The following is a 23209-nucleotide window of genomic DNA, read 5'->3' as shown; positions in this document are numbered from 1 at the left end:
CTTCATGGGCTCCTTGTAGCCTGTAGTTACACATCCAGCTGCACTGTCAGTGGGGGTGATGAAGTGGAGCTTTCAAAGCATCTTTCTGGGGATAGTTACTGGGATTCAGGGCAGAGACCACACTGATGGCACTTTGATAAAGTGGCTGCACATTCTAAATACACCTGCTGCCCTGGTAGGAACCATTTCCATGGCCTTACACCTTGGAGAAGCACCTGTTGACTACAGTTCTGTCTCCAAATTCTTTATTGCTCAAATGGAACCCTTCAGGTTGCCAAGCAGCTGTACTAACTCAGGGCATCAGTGGTAACTCAGGGCATCACTATAGCACAGAGCACAAACTGGTCAGCACCTCCAGCCCCTTGGTGCACTGGGGGGTTTCAGTGGTGCACTCACCTGTCAGAGGGCAGGGGGTCCCCCAACAAGGCCCTAGATACCTAACTGTTCCAAAATGCATTTTACTTTGCAGAAGTCTGTACATTGCCACTGATGTCTCAAAAGAACAAAAATAAAGTACATGTGAAAAAGTTCTTCTGATGCAGCACATGGCAGGGAGTTCTCCTGTAACATGGCCCATCTGTAGCTGATGACACCTTTCTTCAAGCCCTGCTCTACTGAGACAGTCACAGCTGCCTGATGAGCAGCACCAACCTACCAGTGTTCTCAGTACACCACCAAACATGCATAGCAGGGAAAGAAGAGTAGCTGGAAGTGTTACAAGCAGGCAGCAGGTGTGTTACTGAATCCTCACTGCTGGAAGCCTGAGAGATCTCTGCTCTGGAAGGCACCTGGGCTAACCTGTAACTCTGCCACATCTCCTCCTGCCCTGCTCCTGGGGCAGTCAGTGCCACTGCTGCCACAGGGATCTGTAACACACAGGTCACAGCTGACTTACCAGGGCAGGCTGGCAGGAAAAGGACTCCTGCATTGCAGGAAGGGAGGTGAGGGGATGCTTCCCAGGGGTTCACAGCCACCTGAAGCTCTGCTGCTAACTTGCTTACCCAGAGTTGCATGATTTCCTTTCCAAATCAAAGAGACGTCCAGAGAACCAAATTTGTGATTTGATGTCTATCTGAACTCTATAATTCACTCTAGCATCAGTTAGGTCTTAATAATATGTAGATAAAATGTACTCCAAAGTGCTGCATAACCAGTTAGGATGAGTTGCTATAGCCATATCTTTGTAACAGTTACTCAGAATGTACCTTGCCTTCAGAAGTGACAGCTATTGGCACTGTATAAAAACTAAGGAATCACTCATTTTCTCTGCAGAGAAAAAAAAAATCATAATTATGCTGCAGAGTCCCAGCCATGCTGTGGCTGGCCAGTCAGCTAGGGAGCACTGAGGTAAATCCTAGGGAAAGCTCATCCCTCACCTGTGTTTCTCTTTTCCAGGGACTCAGTAAAGCGACCAAGGACACTTACGATGCTCTCCAGATGCAGGCGCTGCCCCCTCGCTAAGGGGGACCCACAGAGGGGTGGGCAACACTGGGAGATGCCCAAAGGCTTTGGGGAGGAGAGGGGAGCCTTTTCCAGCCAACACAAGCACTGGGTGTTTTCTCTGTGCAATAATTTACTTTGGTTGCTGCACAGAGGGAGCAGGTTTGGAAATGGCCAGTCCCTTCTCCCGTTCCTCCTGAATCATGTAACTGCAAGCTTTTGCTATTAAATTGTACATATCTGTAAAGTTGTTTCCAATTATAGTGGTTATTAGGCTGATTTTCTTTTTTTTGTTTTTTTTTGTAAGGTTTGTGTTGTGGGACCAGACCACACCTTTTACCAAACAAGCTGTTTCCATAGCTCTTCCTTGCCTTGCAGGGGTATCATGACGTGTAATTATGGTTTCATTGCATTTAATCAACTTGTGATGATAGGGCTGTAGTTATTTCCTGTGCTATTTATCTTAAGACTGACTTTTTTTTGCTTTAAATTTGCCTAAAAAAAACCAACCAAAACTGCTGCAGTTTTTAAAACTGTTCCAGGTGACTTTTTTCTTTAATTGTAAAAAGTGACATGATGTTACTGCAGTGAAGGACAGAGGCTGACAGGCAAGTTTTCAGCATGAAGAAAATGAGCACCAAGCTCTCAGAACAGACCAAGCAATGGCACTGCCACTCATCCAGCACCTGGAGCTAAATAGGAGCCAGGTAACCCGTGTGAGAGACTCCTCAGAGGGCAGAAGATACCCGTTATAAAGAAAAACAAGGAGAATGGACTCCCATATATCAGTTCTGGGCAACAGAGACTGTACAAAAGCCAATGTAAATGCAGTTTCCAAAGCATCTATCACCAGGTTACCTCTGAAAGATGCAGGTATGATACCAGAGTCAATAATGTAATAAAGGCAGTGCCAGACCTGTGCGTGCAGGAACAGCTCTGAGAATGCTCTGAGCTCGTCCTTCAGCCCTGCTGAACCAACTTGCACCCAAGCAGCATGAACTCCAGGGAAGGTGAGGAGGACAGAACTCAACAGGAGCTTCTAAACACACCCTGGGAGGTGAGATGGGATGTTGGAAGCAGAAAAGGGACACACCTGCTGCTGCTGCAGCCTCAGGTTTGCCTGTGGTTTACAAGGCTGCACAATCAAGGCTGTAAGAACTCAGCAAGGACAAAACCAGCCCACCGAAATAAAGCCTGTTTTAACCTCAGGGCAGGAGCTGACCAGCTCATTTCATCAGGGCTAAAGCAAGACTGTGGGAACAAAAGGTCTGCCCGGATGAGGTTATGTGTTCTTTGCAAGGACTGGGGTGGGTTAGCAGCAGAAAAACCCGTTGAAATTACTGATACTCAAGTTACAAGGTTGTTTTACTTCTTAGGCAGTAAAACTGTACATGCAGCAGGTGCCTGTGGATTTTAAAGAATGTTTCCAATAAATTAGAGCAAAAAAATAAGTAAACTGGGACATGGTAATGAATGTTTCTTGAAAAAATTTTCTAGATCCTTTACTGTTCTTCTGCAATGACAAGAAAAATCTGAGAGAACTGGGTGATTCCTCAGCCAGCTGATCTGACAATTAAAGTTATGCTGCAAAACACCACTGCAAGAACTAAGAGTGCTGAAAACAGCTTTCTCTTTTTAAATAACCACAACCATATTTGAGAGACTTAGAAGTCACAAGTTTTGGCAGCCATAAAAAACCAACCACTAGGAACTAAATTCTTGAGGGGAAATAAAAAAAAAAAAGCACATTTATGGTCTTTATTTATATAAATGGATAACTTGACTTCAAAAAGCATCCACCACTTGTTTCAAGGACACTCACCAGGTGTGAGCTGAGTCTCCTCTTTGCCTTCAGGAAGCAACTGAAGCTGTTTCTGCTTTTGGGAGAGGAGCCGATAGAGAAGTAGAACAAAAGCTCCAAGCAGAGTGCAAAAAACCTGGTCTGTCTCCTCCAGGTTGACAAGACAAAGGGCAGGAAGGACCAGCCTTCTGGCCCACCTTGATGCATGGAGGGAAGGGGAATCAGCCTCCCCTGACACACTTAAAAACTACAAACAAGTGCATACATGTTAAAACACTTGGAAAATGGTTTAATGATGTTTACAACAGAAATTAACTGTACAATTACAGTAAGTTTAATATATATAAAAAATTACAGCAGACAAATGCATCTACACAAAATCTACCTTTTCATTCTGATTTACTGTAATCTACACAATCTCTCAGTGCCTACAGCTATCTGTAGGCAACCACTGGGAAAATAATAATAATAATAATAATAACAATAATAATAATAATAAAGGACATCTTTAAAGAGACAGCATTTCGCCTTCCTCCTCACCTTTAGTGTGATCAGCAAGGGTTTGAAATGTGTGGGACTCTCACATTTCAGTCTCAAGGAAAGCTTGGGTTGCGTTTGGGTGGGGTACTCCCATATGGCCCTTGATTTCAAGTGTTCTGCTGACCCCAAGTGTATAAACGCAGTGTATGAGGAAGGGCAAGACTAAAAAACACCTCCCAGCCAGTGTAAGCAGGCAGTTGCACAGAGCAGTGAAACCATTAGGACCGAAAACTTGTCTTATTTAGGGAAAAAAAAATAAAAAGGGACTGCCCAGATGCTACAGACATTCACAAATCCTCATCTCTTTGAAAGCTACACCAGATTGAGAAGAAAGGGAGTGGTTTTCCACTCCCAATTCTTCATACAAAGGGGGACTTTTAGAGCTAACATGTTAAATATATTTTTTTAAAACAAAATTTAAGCTACTTCCTCTTTGGCCCATCCCTTAAAAACAGTGAAAACCCCTTTACACTGAGAAAGAACCTCAGGTCAATGGGGGAAAAAAAGAAAAGAACATGCTGTCTCTTTAAAAAGAAAGAAAGAATCCCAGTTGGGAGCGGCCATCAGTGAAAATGCGATCCAAATTGGCGGTCTGGTGGAAATTCCTCATGGAATATTATGTACAGTTTAAAAACCCTTTGTAGTTGGTTTTTTTTCATTATTATTTATGAACACCTAGGCAGTGAAAACTGTTATGTTAATACATACATAGACACACCCAAAACATACAAAAATACTATTATTTCAAACTACTAAGAATAGGACAAGTTCAGTTATCTCCATGCTATGACTTTAAGAGCATTACACTGAAACAAACAAGAATTTAAACGACAATTTTTTAATATCCCAGAAATATACCAAAATATACATCTAAGCTTTGGAATTACTGAGGTTAGACTAATGCAAGTGCTGGGTAATCGTACTTAATACACAAGTCTAAGGTTCTGCAGGAAAGAAATTATCTTTGGTATCTGCATCAGGCTAATAATATTAACATTTGGATTTTGCTTTGGGATAGAGCTTGTATGACCCTAGAACCAAACACCCCCCAATCAACTGAGATTAAAAAGATCCATGTAAAAAGTTCCTCCATTTGCAATCCCCCCCCAAAAGTTAAAAAGTCACAGGCATCTACCTAGCATAAAAGGTTGAGAAATACAATGCATAGTTGCACAGTGGTGCTGCAAAAATAAAAGAAATCTAGAAAAAAGGAACTAGAGGAGAAATGAAAAGCTGCTTCTTCTTCTTTCAGGGATTTCTCACAACAGGACAGCCTCTTCCAAGCAGTGAGGGGGGGGAAGCTCAGAAGTGCACCTCAGCGTGTATTAATCAACATCACCCAGCCCCCAGAGGGTTAAAGCACCCAGCAGAGCAGCCAATCCTGCACCCAAGTCTTCAGCTCCTCAACCCACCTGCGAAGCCCCCCGGAGTTCACCCTGGAGCAGGGAGTTTGTTCCTGGAGCCCCTGGCCCTGGCCAGCCCGGCCTCACAGATGGGCTTGGTGCTGAAGACGCCCTTTGTCTTTGGTTTGTTTGTTTGTTTTGAGTTTATACAATCATTAGGAAATCTTTGGTTTTGGCTGGAAATTTTAAAAGAACAAAACAAAACAAAGAAACCGCCCCCTCCCGACTTATAGCAGCCACCGTGACCTGACAAAGCTTCTCTTTCCCATGGGGGTAGGGGAACTACATTCAAATAAAGATGGACCGGGTTAAGGATGCAGCTTCTGGCCAGGTTGGGGAGTGGGGAAGGGATACAGGATTGTCAAATAATAAAGAAGAAAATTAAATATTTGGAGATTCCTATTTTTTACCTTTTTTTGGTCATGTTAAAAAGTGAGTAGCATGTAGGCAGCACTGGGCTGAGAGCATCTCCTGGCCCTGGAGTTCAGAGTGGCCCCAGGGTGGGAAAAAAGGCAGTACAGGCAGCCCTTTTCCTCAGAGAGTGGAGGGGAGGGGGTGGATATTCACAGACTAACCAAGAGGACCCCTTGTAACCAAAGGAAATAAGGTAAGATTGCAATTTGCCCTCACTTTGCAGTAGCTTTTAAGCAGCGACATTCAGAGGCATCAGGGGGTCAGTCCCCAGGTTGCAGGTCACGGGGTGCTATAGGCCAGAGTTCAGTGTTGAGCAAAGGAGGGAGGGCAGACTTGGCAACTCTGTGGGGTTCGGAGAAAAGTTAAAGCAAGTTACTCAGTTACGAGTTAGAAATGAGGTATACGACAGCTCCTGTACCTGTGGCGGATAAACACCCCACACCTACTCACACCTACAGCCTTTGCCACTACCACAGAGGAAGGAAATGGAACAGCAGCACTGGCGGGGACGGAGCAGCTGCTGCCCGGGTCCTTCCCACGCACCGCCTGGGACACCACGGGGACCGGTGCTGCTCCGGCCCTCCCCACACCACCCGGGGGTGGCTCTGCAGCGCTCCCTTCCCTTCCCTGGCTCCCTGGGAACTCGCAGGGAGCGGCCCTGATCTCCAAGTCTTTCGCTTTGGGTTCTCCCCTGGGACTCGTCAGGTGCAGGGAGCACCAGGGTCACAGAGCCGACACATGGAGAGTGAATGGGGGGAGAACTAAAGGGTTTGTCTCAACTGCCTTGTTCTCAGGACACTGCCATGGGTGCTCTTGTTCCTACATTGTTTCTCGAGGGGGTTGTGCCCCTTGGCATGCCATTCCTACGCCTTAGGATTGCTATGAATAAATAATTTCAGGTTCTTATAGCACCGCAACATGTCGGCTTTGAACGCACACAAAGTTACGACATTATTCAGGGAATGGGGTTTCAGTAGCTGCTGCTACAGAATTCAGCAAAGGCAGTCATGAATCCTGAAGTGGGGCTTACAACAGATAAGACAATTTTGGGAGGAAAGGGGAAACTAACGTGACAAATTAAGTATCTTACGGTATTATGTAAAGCTCTGCCAGAGACTATTCACCGGCAGTCCAACACAGATTTAAGACAGATCAGCATTTTGGTCTGAGCTACTTGACAATGTCCTGTTTGGTAGAGAGATGAAATAAGGCAGAGGGGGTATTGTTCCAGTTCTGGGGCTGAGCCTCAGCAGCACTAAGGAACACCAAAGGGTATCATCTTCCCTCGCCTCCCACAAGCTGTTTCATTTCCTTCCTCAGATTTGTTTTCCGTAAAGCACACCTTGTTTTCCACTTCTTTTGTTCCAAGTGCTCTTTTCTTTGAGAAGTCATTTCTTCAATATCCCTATTACCTATCTATAAATCTAACTAGCTCTTTGAAAAGTCACACAATATTAATACCACTTTTACATAATGTCAGAACAACAATTCTATTAGTAAAGCTTTCAGTGAAGTTCTGCAACCCGATTGGTGTCCGGAGGAAGAGTAGCTGGACAACCCACCTCTCCCCCTTCCTCCCTTCCTTTCTTCACAAGAGCTCACCACGTTCACCGATACAACAGCTCAGCCCAACAGCACGAGACATGAACATGTACAAGGCTGCTTTGGGGAGCAAAGAAAGGAGTCTTCAAGGTCCCCCCCTTAAGAGAAAGACCATATGCAAAAGCTGTTGAACAGACTCTGACCTTGGACTACACTGCTTCCACATTTGAAGGAAAGAAACAGTTTTCCCTGACTGTATCCCAACATCAGCCTAAGACCTGCAGCACTGGGCAAACCCCACACACTGTTTGTCTTCACAGAGCCAAAGCAACTCTGTGCAGAAAAGGTGGGAGTACCCGAAAGAGATGAGGTCCTTAGAGAAAGGGACACTGACCCAAAGCTCAAAAAACCCCCACCCAGCTTCTCCTCTTACCCGCTCTGAGAACAGCAGAGCTGACAACTTATCAGTGCCTTTGGTTCCCTACGAGGCCACTGGGAATTCTCCCGCCCCAGTGGAGTTGAGCTCCTTTAGAAACCCACCTCTCTGGATCTCTGCACACACACACTCGCACACACCCCCACGCACACCCCTCCCCTCCTTCCCTGCTCCGTCAGCCTGGCAGGGAAACGGGAAGGGAGCCTTGGAATCCAGACAGAGGGGGCTGCAACACCCTCCCAAGGCAACAACCACTCGCACCACAACACCAAGACGTAGGCCAGGAGAACGACCCACTCCCTCGCCAACAACACCTCAAAGCTCCTCTCCCACAACCGTCTCACAGTATTTCAACCCTTTCAGGCAGACCAGCCAGGTGTTAGGAGTAGGTTAGCTTTCACCTCTCAGTTTGGTTTTTTCTTTCATAGTTTTTGGTCTAGACAGGATTAGCATTGCTATTAGAAAAGGAAGTGTTTAAAAAGTTTTCCACCTATTATCAAGCACTACAAGCCCTACATTCAGTAACAAGACAAGGGGGATAAAAGGAACCTGTTTCACTTTTGCTCTCCCAGACAGATTAAGATGCGACAACCATTCTTGTCCCTTCCCGAAGTTGAACACAATGGACCCAGTTCAGCTCTGGAGCGACTCAACTGAAAGGGATTGACACCACCGAGGTTGACTCTCAGCCAGACCCATCTCCTTTTTTCCCCCGAGCCTCCCAGGTCGGTGCTGCCTCATCTTCAGATCCCAGCGATGGGCAAGGGAAGGCCGAGAGGGAGGGAAGTGTGCGCGCACTCGAAAGGACCCTGAACAGCAACCCCATCAGTAACCTGCATGCCACCACGTGCTGTGCTGCAGATTAGACCACAGATAAACCAACCAAACAACAATCCCAAACCCAGGAGCGACAAAATGTTTCCTTTGGCAAGACAGATACAAGGAAAAAAATTTATGAGCAAACATTTTCCTTCTAACACAGTCAAACCCCCCTTCTCTGCCCCCAACATCCACCCACCCCCACCCGACCCTATAAAGTTGTAACCTATAAACAGGATCTCAAATACATACAGCATAATCATGTTTATCAATCATAATAAACATCAGTTCAACTAAACTCTACAGCTAGAATTATCTCCACTATTTATAAAGTTTGCTTTTCTCTTCTGATTTTTTCAGTTTAAAACCAGTTCTGCGACAATGCTAAGCTATGCTGAGGTATTTTATGAAGGTGCCAGAAGCCAGCTGCTACCCACAAGTATTGTTCTCAGAGCTGTATGGTGCTACCTTTTGCTGAGGGAAGATGGGGAAGGAACAAGGAGAGAGAGGGGAGGAGGGAAGGAAGGAGAAGGGGGCCCAGATTATTCCAGTTATGGACGGTTCTTAGCGGGGTATCACTGACAGAGCCAAAAGCAGCCCCGAGACAAAGCTCAGGAGTTGCTCTGGGTTCAGGAATTTGGTCAGAAAAGAAGTACCTGATACGTTCTGTATGCTGATCCTATTTGTTCTACTTGATTGAAAGATGTCTTTTCTCCCACAGTTAAACTATTTGCAGTTCCAGTGCAATCTTTCTAATGCCCTCTATCCCATGGGGGTGAAAGCTCAGGGCGTGTACCTACTGGGAGTGTCCTGGGAGAAGTGGCAAACAGATCAAATGAAGACAGATAACCCAAAAAAATACCAAGGTTTTTTTCCATGTGTTACTCTATGTGTTCATATGTGAAATATGCAGAGGAATTGCTTTCCATCACTCCAAAAGCACTGAAATAACTTGCACTGACACAGAGGGAACTGGGTACTGTTCAGATCGTGGAGACAAAGATGTGAACTTTTTAAGAAATTGCAAGCCATGAGCCAACAACTTTCCCACAAATCTTCCCCTGTCAAATATCTTTAAAGTATTTCAGGGGACTTCCAGCTGAGAAGGAAAGAACAACTCAGGAGCAGCAACAGGAGGTTCAACAAATGAAAAGGGTAGAACTTGTGCAAGGCAGGGATCTTGAATTCTGTATTGCTATAGTACTTTGGGAGGGAGAGGTAAGATGTACTGGCTGCAAAAATATACAGGAATTTGAGTTGGCTGTGTGAGAACCAGCCACCCCTAAATGCAGTGGGGGGCAGCAGGCAGTTAATCCTTTGGTAACACTCCACCCCAGGCAACAGTCAGGTGTACATCCAACAGGGATACTCAGGCCCTGGGGATAAACATCCCTTCAGCCATCTGGAGCAGAACAGGAATAGGGAATAGTGATCCTTCATAAAGCTAACATGGCAATAGATATATATTTCAAACTTCCAGCTGGAAAACAAGTATTGAAAGTTTAGACTAGATGCACTACTTTGTCCTAAAACATTCAAATTACCATGAGAAGCTACTTGTCTCTCCATGATCCTTTTGTACAGTAAATCTTTATCTAAGAAAACATGAATTTATATTTAAGATAAACAAGATGGTGTTTTGGTTTAATATCTGTGGTATGGTTCCAGCTGTAAAAGTTGTGCTGGTCCATTTGTAACAAAAAAAGAGGGAATTTCTGTTTTAAAGGATGTTGCTTTGCAGGAATGTGCACAGAATTAAGGAATTAATGCCCCTATGTCCTTCACTAACTCAACTGCAGAAACAGGATAACTCAGTGGCATTTAAGCATTAGGTCACAGTTCCAAGAGAAGTGTGTATGTACCTACACACCATCTCAGAGTAACATGATAAAAATGTACTTAGGCTAATACACACTGTGCAGGAACTCAGAAACAAAGTAAATCCTCTTAAGGAAATTTAAACAGACAGATGTAACTATTGTAAGGAGCCACATCTGTGTGTACTTCCTATGGGCTGTTCATGAATCATTCCACAGTGACTACAGAGTGTTCTGAGGAGATCAAGTGTGCTAAAGCCAAACAGGTTTTCCTTAACATCAGAAAAAAATGTCATCACCAGGCTACACCTCCTCCTGAGCCCATTTTCTGATTTATTCCTGACCTTCTGCATTTGTGCCTCTGTAAACCTCTTGCTTTTTGAGCCAACTGTCCTCATCTGTAAAGAAAGTTTGTCACCTTCTCTTCTCCTGCATGTGTACTGTGACATGCTTGTAACTATGAAAAGCAACCCTCTCAGAGACACGGAGCTCTGAAAAAGAGATGCCATTATCCTGTTCCAACACACCATGACATTCCTTCTGATCATATTTACTGGCTCTGTATACAATTGTTACTGTTCTTTTCAGGTGCATCAATTTCTGCTGCCAGCATGATTATGATTTAAAAGGAAACATTTGCTAAGTTATAGCACATGATGGATTCTTTCCATGCTCTGAAGGAGCATTGTGCTCTAACCAGGCAGACGTGCACCCACTGCCAAGCTGATTCCAGTGTTTCACCAAAACACCAGAGGTAGCCAGCATCCATACGGAAAAACACTGACAGTGATGAAAAGCAGGCTCCAGGGACAACAGTCAGTCAGTCATAGGGATATTTTAGGACAGTCAATCAGAGCACACTGGCAATGGACACCATGGGATATGTGCTGCTTGGGTATTATGTCAGCTTCTGCAAGTAAAAACAAGCTGCTTCTCAGATATGTGGCTACTGAGTTTCCAGTTTCGCTCAGAAAAAGACTTGCTAAGAAATTCCCTGGAATCTGGGCCCCAGAGAGGGTGATGGGGTAGAGAGGAGGAGGGTAAGGGGGTATAAGGTGCTCACACCAAAGCCATGTGACCAATGCAAAGGTAGTCAGGAAAAAAAGCAGATTTTTATAATAAATAAACCATCCAAGCTGCATTAGTGTTCCAGATATGTACTCAACAAGACCCTCTCCCAACCACAAACCAGCAAGAATGGGACATGAAAACTCATTCAGACAGCTAATGGCACAGTCTCTTTGAACTTTGGAGAGAGGATTTTCCACTGATTTAAGGCCCACCTTTCTTTGTATTTCCTATATATACACAAGGACCACGCCCCCCACCCCACCACAACCCCTTAGGGAACAGAGGATACATCGGAGGAAAGACCAGTAGTATCCCTCCTTTAACAAAAAAGCTTCCTGATAAATCCTACTTCTGCACAGGCCTTGGAAGTTAAGCAGGAACTTTCAGAGCCAGGAATGAACGCTATAGCTGCAGTTCTCCCCATCCTCTTACTCCACTGAAAACAACTCCCAGGGACTTGGCATTCCTTTGGTAGAAACTATAGTCCATTCTATGGTCTCCAGACCAACATAGTGGGTACCAGCATCTCCTCTCCTACTTTTCCCTACCTCCCTGAAGCTCACCCAGCTATATCTGTTACTGCTCTGAAGATACTGCTGTAGGCCATTTCCATTTTTGCAGTATTATTCGTAGCCCTAAAAGTCTCCTGCACAGCCTGAAGACACAGAGACACACAAAAAATACTTAAGATTCATCCATACTGGGGGGGGTAAAGGTGGGACCTGTTGGATTAACAATCCTCTGACATTGCCATTCTATTTACACATCAAATAAAAGAAAACAAATTAAAATCAAGTTAAGAGTCTGCCCCAAGGATAACACAAATTACCAACCAAAAAAAATATTAAAAACAAGCAGCAACTTTTATATAAAATTAATAAAAACAAAAGACAAATGAAAAAGAAATTGTCAGTAGCATCTATCGCCTCTCTGCATCTGAACTGCACTTATACAAACTAGTCCATTAGTACAGCAGCTTGCTAGAAATTGACTTTGGTTCAAGCTTAGTTTTAAAAAAATAAAACATAAAAAAATCAAAAACACTTAAGAAACGGTGGACGGACATTTGTTAGTTTCCCTGCTTGCAGTTCACTAGTTTTGAAGTTTCAGGGGTAATTGGTTTAAATATCAGTAAAACAGGAAGGTGGAGAGCTAGAGATGAAGAGAGCAAAACCATGGCGGGGGGGAGAGATAAGGGGTTCTGCCACTTGAGTGCAAACACAAATCCCACATGCTCAGGTCACAAACCAGAGTATATGTAGAGTTTAAAGTTGCTGCCTTCTGGATCTTGGATGAGGAGCTCCAGGATCCCCCTGAATCATCAACATAATGAACAAAGCTGCGTCAGCTCATCAGTTTAGGACACTCTGGTGACAAAAGAAAATGGGGTGGGTGGGAAAGGGACTCTTCTAATATCCTCACTAGCTACAAGTAATTTAGTTTTATACACATGGCAGAAACCTTTAAATCCATCAGGAATGGAAAGTTCCAAGTGAACTGCATTGCAGTGATCCAGTCTTCTCTTCTTAAAAATCTTTTCTTTTTTTTGGTTCAGATACTAGATTGTATATTTAAGAATATACGGATCTAACTTCTGTACAGTTCATCCCTCTTCCTCATCCACAAAAACATCCTCTGCTACACAGATCAGAATCAATCCTACAAAGGTAGTTACAGTGCCAGGAAAGCCCCAACACTCCAGGCAGAGACACTTATTGCCATTTGTACTCAGTGAGTGGCACCACAGTGCAGAGACCACCCAAGATCACCCGGTGTGTGCAAAGCCCCAGTCAGTCCCTGTGGTGTTGGGATTAACAGTGGCAACTTCTGCTGCTGTGCTCTTGGCTTCTCTGTTTTGCAGCCAGAACCTCTTCTTTGCTAGGAAGTTTTTTCTCAATACAGCGTTGGAAGCATCAGAAAAGGAGTATTGCTATGAACAGGGAGAATTTGACCTTTTGGAATCCTGGACCAATTCCCCCGGTGGGAATTCAGGATTGTTGATGTTGCTTTACATACTGCCAATTAGCCTGGGTAACTTGATGGGGTTTTTAACATTTGTGTGCTGTTGCACAGCAAAACAAAACCACAGGAACAGAAGAGCCACTGGTATGTCACAGCTGACAGTCGGGAGGTCACATCCCGCTCTCTGAAGTGAAAGGAGCCAAGCACACAAAGCTAAGAGCAGAATTTGGCCATTTTGTCTGAATAATTGAGAGAACTGCAGTTCAGAAGTAATTCCTTGCAGAGACCAGTCTGGAAGTTTGCACACCGTGATCTCCACTGCTACACTGAGCTTCCTGCACAAAAGATGAACGTAAATTCTTCTGACCCCTACAAGTAGGCATTGGACAAATTCAAGGACGAGGAAACTGTTCAGAACATTCCCAGAAGATCAGGACAGAAAGTCTGTTTGTGCTCCATTCTTCCTCTCCACCCTCCCGCCCTCCCCCCGTGGTGTGGGAGCTCACTGAAAACAATCCAGGAGCAAAAGACAAACGCGTCCAAACTATATATATAAAAATAATAATAATAATAATCAATAATAATAATAGAGATACACCAGTAATACAGGCCTGCCTAAATTGTACCAGTTAAGAAAGGAACCCCCAACATGATTGATACGATTATAAACACCTTGTATGTCATAATGGCCTGTACAACAGACCTATAAAATGATAATTAAAAAAGAAAGATATTTAGACCAAAAAGAACCAAGAAATCCCCTTCCTATGTTTGAATTGATAACCCACCTTAACTTGTCATTGTGACTGCTGGAAATGATAAGTAGTCCTTTCACTTTTTTTGTGTTTTTGTGTTTTTGTGTTTTTTTGTGGTTTTTTTTTTTTTTTACATTTTTGGTTAGAAAGTTCTCCGATCCATGAAGCGATCCTGAAAAGACAGTGTTTATTATAAAATTAGGCAAATGTCTGTCCCAGCTTTAAATCCTTCCTGTTTTGCTTTTGTTTTTTGTTTCCTTTTTTTTTAGTATTTTTTTTTCCTTTATCCTTCTCTCTCTCTTGTCCCCAGCATCGCGGTGAGAGGATGCCCACGGCATTTTCAGTTCATAACCCTGCTGGCAGCCAATCCCACCGCACAGCGCCCTGGCGGGCAGCGCGGCCCAGCCCGGCTCACTGTGCCTTGGAGGCAGTGGTGGTGGTGGACGTGGCCCCGCTGGCAGAGGCCACGGTGAGGAGAGAGTTCTGGATGGACTCGGCTGAGGTGGAGGTGGCGTGAAGGCTGGCGACTGGTCCAGAGGCCCCTGCGGAGGCTGCAGCTGCAGAGACCAAGCTAACCGGGTTGCTGGTGAGCAGAGAAAGGTTCTGAGGGTTCAGGAACAGAGGGGCAGTTACGATGTTGGGGGTACCTCCAGCATTGGCAAACACCAAGTTTCCAGTTGCATCCAGTGATGTTATTGGAAGAGAGCCACCAGATGCAAGAGCTAAGAAAATGGGGAAATTGAGCAGGGAGGAGACAACATTAGCAGTAAGCAACAATGCAAAATGTGCCTAAAAGCAAAGGGTCTCTGCATTTTCCTTTCTCTGGTGTGTGTGCTCTCTACACCACTAATAGTTCACAGAATCATAGAATGGATTGGGTTGGAAAAGACCTCCGAGATCATCAAGTCCAACCCTTGGTCCAACTCCAGTCCCTTTACCAGATCATGGCACTCAGAGCCTTGGCCAAGCTCACCTTAAAAACCTCCAGGGATGGGGAATCCACCCCCTCTCTGGGCAGCCCATTCCAATGCCTGAGCACTCTCTCTGCAAAGAATTGCCTTCTGCTCTCCAACTTCAATTTCCCCTGGCAGAGCTTGAGCCCATCGTGCCCCCTTGTCCTATTGCTGAGTGCCTGGGAGAAGAGACCAACCCCCACCTGGCCAGAACTTCCCTTCAGGCAGTTCCAGACAGTGCTGAGGTCACCTCTGAGCCTCCTCTTCTCCAGGCTAAACACCCCCAGCTCCCTCAGCCTCTCCCCACAGCACTTGTGCTCCAGTCCCTTCTCCAGCCTTGCTACTCTTCTCATAGAAGATGTTGTCTCATCATAAGTTGTTGTTTTTTTTTTAATAACAATCACACAAGCCCTTGCAGATACTAAAATGCCTCTGTTGTTTGCTCCTAAAGTAATGCCATTGTGCCTTTCTTCAGATCTTTAAGCACAATAGTGGTCTGTGCTTCCTGCCACAGAGAGCTGGTATATTCAGGCAACCTGCACTGGGAAGGGTTGGGATGAGTGACCCTGTGCAGTGACAGCTCTCACTGGAAAGGGTTGGGAAGAGTGTTCCTGGGAGTGACAGCTCCCACTGGAAAGGGTTGGAACAGTGTCCCTGTGCAGTGACAGCTCCCACTGGAAAGGGTTGGAACAGTGTCCCTGTGCAGTGACAGCTCCCACTGGAAAGGGTTGGAACAGTGTCCCTGTGCAGTGACAGCTCCCACTGGAAAGGGTTGGGAAGAGTGTTCCTGGCAGTGACAGCTCCCACTGGAAAGGGTTGGGAAGAGTGTTCCTGGCAGTGACAGCTCCCACAGGATGGAGAAGGTCATGGAACCCTGAGCGTAACATTTTGAATGCTGACATATAACCAATCACTGTTACAACTTATTCTCACCTGTCTACAGTGCTCAGTCTGCCTTAGATTATGATCTCCTAAATTTATCTCTGACACTTTAGGGCAGGGTTCTTTCTTGTAACCTGGAAACAAGATTTGTTCAGCTAGTTTAGGGGATATTTGAACACACAGGGTAGGCACCACAACTATGACAGGCTATAACTGAGAACAACTCTGGCTGAAGTCAGTGGTAGCTTCTGGCCATGTCTGGCACTCCCAAAATAAATTTTTGGTCTTCTAAATGAGGATTTATGTATTTAAAGTTCTACATAATGACTTCAGGAGGCAGGATGTTTGTCATAGGTTCTTTTTAAATATATATGAGGGTAACAATTCAGGATCAAGACTTGCTGAGAACTGCCCTCCTGACAGACCTCAGAATGGTGCAAGTCTGCTCAAGCAGACTAGAGAAGACCTATAAAAAGCAGATCTCTGACCTGCTAGACATACAGGCCAATGAGGAGAGGATAACAAAATAAATTCAGATCACATTCAGTATCTTAAATGCCTCCTGCAAATCACTCTAAGATCACACACAGTTCTGATCCCCAATCTGTCGTTGTACCTGCTCTTATCTCTGTGATACACAAAATATATTTGCTCATTTAAATTTTGTAAAACCTTTACTCCTATAAAATTTATGTCCAGTGCTGAGGAGTCAGTGTTCTTCCTTAGTAGAGAAAAACAAAACACATAAACTGAAGCTGTATGAGGGAAATGCATTAATAGGAACACTACTGACCTTGAATAGTTGCCAGTGTACTGTTGCTCATCAGGGCTGGGCTGAGAGCACCACCTAATGTCCCTGGATTGAGACTGAGTAAGGCACCTCTGCAGGAAGCAGGATCATGGAAGAAGGGGAAAAGGGAAAGACAGTTACTTTTAAGGAAAGGTTATCACTGTTCAGAAATACACTATCATATTTAAAATTTTTCAAAAATTTTTCAGAGGGGCAGGGATGAAAGGAAGACCAGAGAGACTAAGTGCTATTTTTAGTTGGTTTTAGTTCTTGCTCCATTAATGGTTAGTGACAAGTACAGGCAATGCAAATACATGACTTGTATTGTTTCTATAAAATATTTTTGTAAAGTATTTTGGGGAAAGTGTAATTTGTTAGAGAGCTATCACCCTCTCCCAAATTCAGATAAAAAATATGTAAACGAGGAGGAATTAAAGAGACAAAGAACCATCTGTCTGAGCAACATTTTTAAAACTACAACTTCAACAACACATCATCACACATCTTTTACAATTTCTTGCTCGTGATGGAGAAGTGAATGCAGAGGAACAAAGTGGGTCTAGGCTCTCTCTGCACTTTGCAGTTAGTTGGACAGATTCTGTGACTCAGTGGTAAGTTGCAGCTCTTAAGTCAAGCTTTGCAGTGGGATGAATGACTTATCAAGTAATAACGTTGTTGCAACACAGCTTTTTTACTTTTAAAGAGAACACAATGTTTGTGTACGATGGTGGGAACAGCCAATTACCATCTATGAGTAAACCTTCACAGTTTGAGATGAATGGCACCAGAATCACTGAAAACCAGTGACGACTAAAATCAATTTACCCCAAGAATCCTCCTCCCCTCTTCCGTTCACCTCACCCAGAAGGGTGTGCAAAGCTCCTCCTTACCCAGCTGCAAACTGTGAGGATGCCATCAAGCCTGGGTTCAGTCCTGCTGCAGCAGCCATGGCAGCAAGACTGGCATTTGCAGGCAACTGTGCAGCTCCTTGTAATGCAGCTGCCGCCGCTGTTTGCAACCCTGATGCCGTTACCATCACCTGGCTGGTCCCAAGAGGGGAGGACAAGGGAGTGGAGGTTGTCTGTGTTGTGCTGGTCTCACTGGCACTGGATGCCTCTGAAGTGGAGGCTGAAGCAGAAGGGGAAGGACTCAGGGAGGGTGATGTCACTGCTGAAGAAGCTGGAGGTGCTGTTGAAATTACTGTTGCCGTGTTGTTAGAGGTGGTTTCTGTTGTGCCTGGAAGGTTGACTCTGGTTAGAACAGACAGGGCTGAACAGAAACCCCTGCCCACCTGAACTGAGCTGCACACCCGCCTGAGAGAGACACAATTACATTTCTGCAGGCCCAAGAAGCACCAAGGGTTCAAATGAAAAGCCTGGACTACAATGGGGTGACATTCCCAGCAGAAGCCAGAAGGGGAATACAGTGCATTTCTGTTCAGCATCACCTGTGGTTTATCTCCAGAAAAGTCACCTCAGTGGTGACAAAGAGCAGAGTAACAAGGAACAGTGACAAGGATGTCCTGGGACACCAGAGCCCAACATTGAACGATTTTTTTAAGAATAAAATGGGGGAAATGGTAGAGGTTGATGCAGTGTCAGGAGCAATCAGCCCTTACCTGTGACTGACAGACTGGTTACAGCAGGACTGGCCAGCGGGAGTACGGGGTTGACAGTCAGGGTTGTAGCTGCACTGCTCGTCACAAGGCTTGGTGTGGTTGCCACCTGGAGGTCAAAGAGAATAAAACTGCTCAGCTGCTCAGGGTTAGCTGCTAGACCTGAATTTCTTTCTTCCCAGCCTCAGCTGAGGAAGTTATTGAGGAAAACGCTGCATATAAACTGACTTTTTCGTAATTCCATTATTTTATCATTCAGTGGAACAACCATAATACTGTCTCTAATTACCAGCAACATCTTTATTCTTCATAAATTGGTATTTGAAAGGAGATACATCCACATCGTCTCAAGACTGCAAGTTCTCTCTCTCTCTGCCTCCCCTTGAAGAGAGCACCTTGTTTTAATGGTGTCACTCATATAGAGTTACAAAATATACTATTTCTGTATGGTTTTTTTTTCTTGTTTCAACATTTTTGCAGCTCTACATCGCTTTCTTTGATAAAATTATGTAAATGTCCCAGCATTACCAAAGGTATTTAGGGTAACGTGTTTACATGGAGAAGCAGAATAACATTTCACTACAAGCTTTACTTTGATAAGTTTCCTTGGGCCAGAGGAAGGATCTCTGAATTATAAAACACACAAATGCAATTTTCATTTGTGGATGGCTTATTACAAGAAAGCTACAGTAAAACTGAAGATGTTACAGATAAACAGCAAAGATTTAAGGCTGGAGAAACCAGCTTATGGGGGAAAATGAAATATAAGGAGAGAAAGGACTTTTTATGGACAAGAAATGGTGTCCAACAGTAATATTTGAAGGCTGTTATACATCAATGAGAGAAATGAATGCTTTAGAGTTGCCCAAGAGAATATAGCCAAGGATATAGGCTAAAACATTCCTCCTTTGCCCTCTCTTACCTTAAGTTTATTATCAGAGAAATATCTCTCATGCTGCATATCCTGTTATAGGGAGTCAAATGCTTCATGCATTTTAAACAAGACTGGGGCAACTGGGACAGACCTGAAAGCTTCCTGCCTGTCTGGAATGGTGTGTGAGATAAAGAGGAGTGGATCCACAGCATGGCTCTCACTAAGGCAGCGCAGACGCCGCATCTGTCATCTGTCCAGCCAGCAGCTAAGGCCAAGGTCACAATCCATATTTCAGGGCAGTGAATGACCCAGAATTAATACAGCTCACCCAGTGGTCACAGTGAGTGCCTTCAGCCAATGCAAACCCAGGTTGCCACCAGAAGGAGCCTCCCCCTCCAATCCTGCTGCAGAGCCCAGACCCTCATGCAGCCAGGCTGCAAGGGACACTGGTTATCCAGCCACATGGAAAATTCATCACTGCTCCTCACATGGCTAATTTGCAGTCAAACAAGGAAACCGAGCCCAAGCATGCCATGGACACAATCTCCAGAGCTGACACAAGGAATCAACAAAGCACACAGTCAGTGAGGGCTGGGGCAGCAGGGCTGAAACATCCATTCCAGTGGCAGCACAGACTTAAGCTTACAATGAGTGAAAATGCTTGGTGAGACTGTGGGTAACACCTCCATTTCTTACAGACAACGGCAGATTGCAATAACAGGGACATTTGTGTAGGGAAGCTTCTTTAAGCTGCAGTCCCAGTGAACTTGCACAGTTACTAGAACACACTCATAAATCTAACTATGTTCTGCTGTGGCAGCAAGGCATGCAACCTTGCTTTGCAATTGGGGGAAAATAAACAGTAATAGGAAAAAAGACTAAGTACATTTAACACATCCCTTCCCCTGAAACAAAAGGCTGCATGCACACACCCTGAGACAAGGATGAGGGGAAAGATAACAAATCACCAAAAGTAATGGTTTAATGAAGTACTGGAAGATATTAGCTACTACGGTGATGAAGGTGGAATAAATACTACAAAAGGACCAGCTACAGGCTACATAAATTCCACCACATTCCTATTAGCATAGCTACTATGAAATCTAATAGCTACTGTTTCTATTTATGAAAACAGACCTCCATGGACATTGGTAGTAAAGGTGCTGAAGGAACCTTGATGCATGTGTTTTGTTACTCTTATTTTCATGAAGTTTGTGTTTACCTGAGGCAAATACAAGTGTGGGAAATTAATTACAAGAGTATTAGCTAAGCTGTTTCTATGTTCCATGTCTTTTTTTAATATAAATACTTTCTGCCTAAAAGTGACAACAGTGGTATCATTGGATTTGCACCCTGTAAGTCCTCAAATGATGCAGAATCAGAGAATGGGTCAGGCTGGAAGGGAGCACAGAGGGACGTCTGGTCCAACCCCCCTGCTCAAGCAGAATCATCCCAGAGCACATGGCACAGGATTGTGTCCAGACAGTTCTGGAATATCTCCAGTGAGGGAGACTCCACAACTTCTCTGGCCAATCTGTTCCAGTGCATGGCACGTTTTACAGCTGCTCACTGCCTTATGAGAGCAGCCAAAATAAGAGGGGGGGGTTGCAGTTGTTAAGCCTTTTTTACTGTTAATTTGCGAAAAATAGTTCAGGTAAGAAGGAAAGTCCAGACATAAACCAAAGGTACTACCTGAAATAAGTTCAAAGCAACAAACCCAAGTGCAAATTTGCTAGTCAGAATATTTGTCTAAATAAAACACCCACAACACTGAAGGCCTGACTAGTACCTGATTTATCTTACACAGTATGTAAGTGGAATATTTAAAATGCCAGTAAAATAGAAATATGTGAGAACAAATCTGCTACAGAGAAGGTGCAGCCCAGCTCGTGCCCCTGCCACAGTGAGCACAACAGGACTATCTCTTCAAGTGAACTTTGTCACCACAGTTCTTAACTCTTACCAGTGAGGTTGGGCAGGGGAAAATTGCTTTGATGGGTGAGCTGCTGGTTCCACCACTGCTGGGTGGGTTGATCCTTTTCTCCTTCTGGCGCCGGTTACAGAACCAAACGCGGATCACCTCCTTCTCCATGTTTAGCTGGTCAGCTATCATGGTGATCTCATCCGAGGTAGGCTTTTGGTTCTGAAGAAAGGAAACAGCACTTGAAAAGCTGGGAAATTACCTCCTCAAGTTTCACACTGTAGCTGATTCTTCGGTGGGCAGGAATCTGGATGGGTGATTTAGATCCAGAACCTGATCAGTGGTACAGCAAAGACAGACCACATTGGGTGCTTCTGCCTCCCAGATAAAAACCGCACATTATGTGTGTTTAGACTGTTGCCCCATTTATCCATCCTCAGAAGGGGCAATGTTTAGATCTACAGCTCAGGATACTGGAATGCAAAACCACAAAGTCAGTGAACTGCAAGAACCAGTGAGTTTGTTGGAAGGAGTTTGTGATTGTTTGGTTCTTTTAAAAGAAATACATTGACATGTGTTTCTTAGCACGGTTTTTGTATTCACCTTGTTTAGTGCTAATACGTTCCTAAGTAGCACAGTAATGGGCTCATTCTAACAGATCTAATTGCTAAGTTTCTTCATTTCTTCAAAGGCTGAGCACAGCCCCAGGACCACTGACCTCCAGGAAACTCTTCTCTAAGGCCACACGTATGTTGGTCTCTATGCTGGTGCGTTTCTTCCTCCTACGGTTCAAGCCTTCAATCCCTTGCCCTGGAGAATTCAGGGCACTTGGGCTGGAGAGAGTTGAATCAGATGAGAGGTTTTCTGAAAAAGAAGAAAGTAACACAAATCAGGAGATTTTATCTAAATGCAGTGCAGTCTAATGCAAGTGTTCTTCATCTGTGCAAGGTATGCTAAGACCCACTTTGTATTTATTCCAAATATATAGATTTCTGAAGATCACATGCATTAATCATTGTATTTACAACATCTACTTGAAAGTAAAAAGTTACAGGTAAGCCCAGTGGGTGCTCTCTGCTTCTCTATGCTACCACAGTATCCCTTTTACAATACCTATGCCAAGTGTGTCTCCCACGTCTCATCCCACTCCACTCTCACTCACTGCAAGTCCCAGTTGAAAGAAAAAAAGCAGTAACTGATACCCACGAGTCACAGCTGAAAGTCACAGGCAATTATGAAAAAAATCTGAGCAGTCTGAACTTTCTTTTACCCACTCTGCAGTACACTAGAGGAAAAGAAGTTCACAGGCAGCTTCACAGTGTTCTCTCTCCTCTCTCTCTGGACATCTTAGCAGATATTCAGTGCTACCAACAGCCTACACAGTGAGCAGCTCCCCCTCCTCAGCTTCACCAGGGCTCTACCTGTTAACCCCTAATTCTGTCTTCTTGGCTTCACAGAGGAGCAAAGGGAGAACACTTAACTCCACTCTGTAGCAGGAAGCACAATGTAACCAACAGGCAAGTTCTAGCGGGAATTTAAACAAAGTAATTAATTATGGCTGGAGTTCCCTCTCTGCACTGGAGTTTGTGGGTGGTGAGCAGATATCAAAGCTCACAATGCCTAACATCACTTTGGTAGACTCAAACAGGCAAGTATTTTTATTTTTTTTCCCCAGTAATGTGCTGAAACCCTTCCTCAGTCTGAAAACCCCACAGAACAAGCTGAGTTCTGTGGCAATGAATTCTACAACACTCCCATGTAGTGTAAAGGAAGGAACCATCAGCATGCTTCTCCTGCCTGCTTTTACCTAAAGTAGCCTTTGACGTAATTTGAATCTTTTTTTCAAACATTTTCATGAAACTGAGTCAGAACCAAAGACAATGATTCCCCACTTCCAAGCTGTGAAGGACCCCAACACTCTTCAGAGCCCTTAACTTTACAGATGTGTTTTTTCAGGCTAGCAGGAAAAGCAAACTATGAATTTCTTGCAGCACTGGACTCATCCAGTGCTGCTGGAAGGTTTGGGGATCACTGGCCTGTGGACTAGAGCACTCAGTGTGGAGATACTTATGTTTTCTATCATATATACCTAAAGACAAGCCCTGTCAGCACAACAGAATGACACTTCCTTCTCTCCATGCAGGACAAATTTTCAGCACTGCATGCAAAATTAC

At 44.4% G+C, this 23209-nt stretch overlaps 2 protein-coding genes across 6 annotated transcripts in view; one reads left to right on the top strand and one right to left on the bottom strand.

The window, feature by feature from the left end:
* CD247 (CD247 molecule) overlaps positions 1-3634 on the top strand; it is a 56263-nt gene extending 52629 nt beyond the window's left edge. The window contains 1 exon segment of the mRNA XM_071568803.1: positions 1396-3634. Coding sequence (XP_071424904.1) covers positions 1396-1461 — 66 coding nt within the window. The 3' untranslated portion in view covers positions 1462-3634.
* A 4974-nt stretch (positions 3635-8608) lies between these two features.
* The window catches only part of POU2F1 (POU class 2 homeobox 1), a 117387-nt gene continuing 102786 nt past the window's right edge, over positions 8609-23209 (bottom strand). For all 5 annotated transcript variants that reach the window (XM_071563962.1, XM_071563945.1, XM_071563953.1 and 2 more), the window contains 6 exons: positions 21754-21899; positions 21078-21257; positions 18244-18349; positions 17516-17861; positions 16629-16717; positions 8609-14722 (listed from right to left, as the gene is read on the bottom strand). In XM_071563962.1, coding sequence (XP_071420063.1) covers positions 14412-14722; positions 16629-16717; positions 17516-17861; positions 18244-18349; positions 21078-21257; positions 21754-21899 — 1178 coding nt within the window. In that variant the 3' untranslated portion in view covers positions 8609-14411. The remainder of the gene's footprint in view (positions 14723-16628; positions 16718-17515; positions 17862-18243; positions 18350-21077; positions 21258-21753; positions 21900-23209) is intronic.

Source organism: Pithys albifrons, chromosome 1 (assembly GCF_047495875.1).
Source record: "Pithys albifrons albifrons isolate INPA30051 chromosome 1, PitAlb_v1, whole genome shotgun sequence".
In the NCBI taxonomy this organism is placed as follows: Eukaryota; Metazoa; Chordata; class Aves; order Passeriformes; family Thamnophilidae; genus Pithys; species Pithys albifrons.
This window is presented reverse-complemented; position numbering and strand designations above follow the sequence as displayed.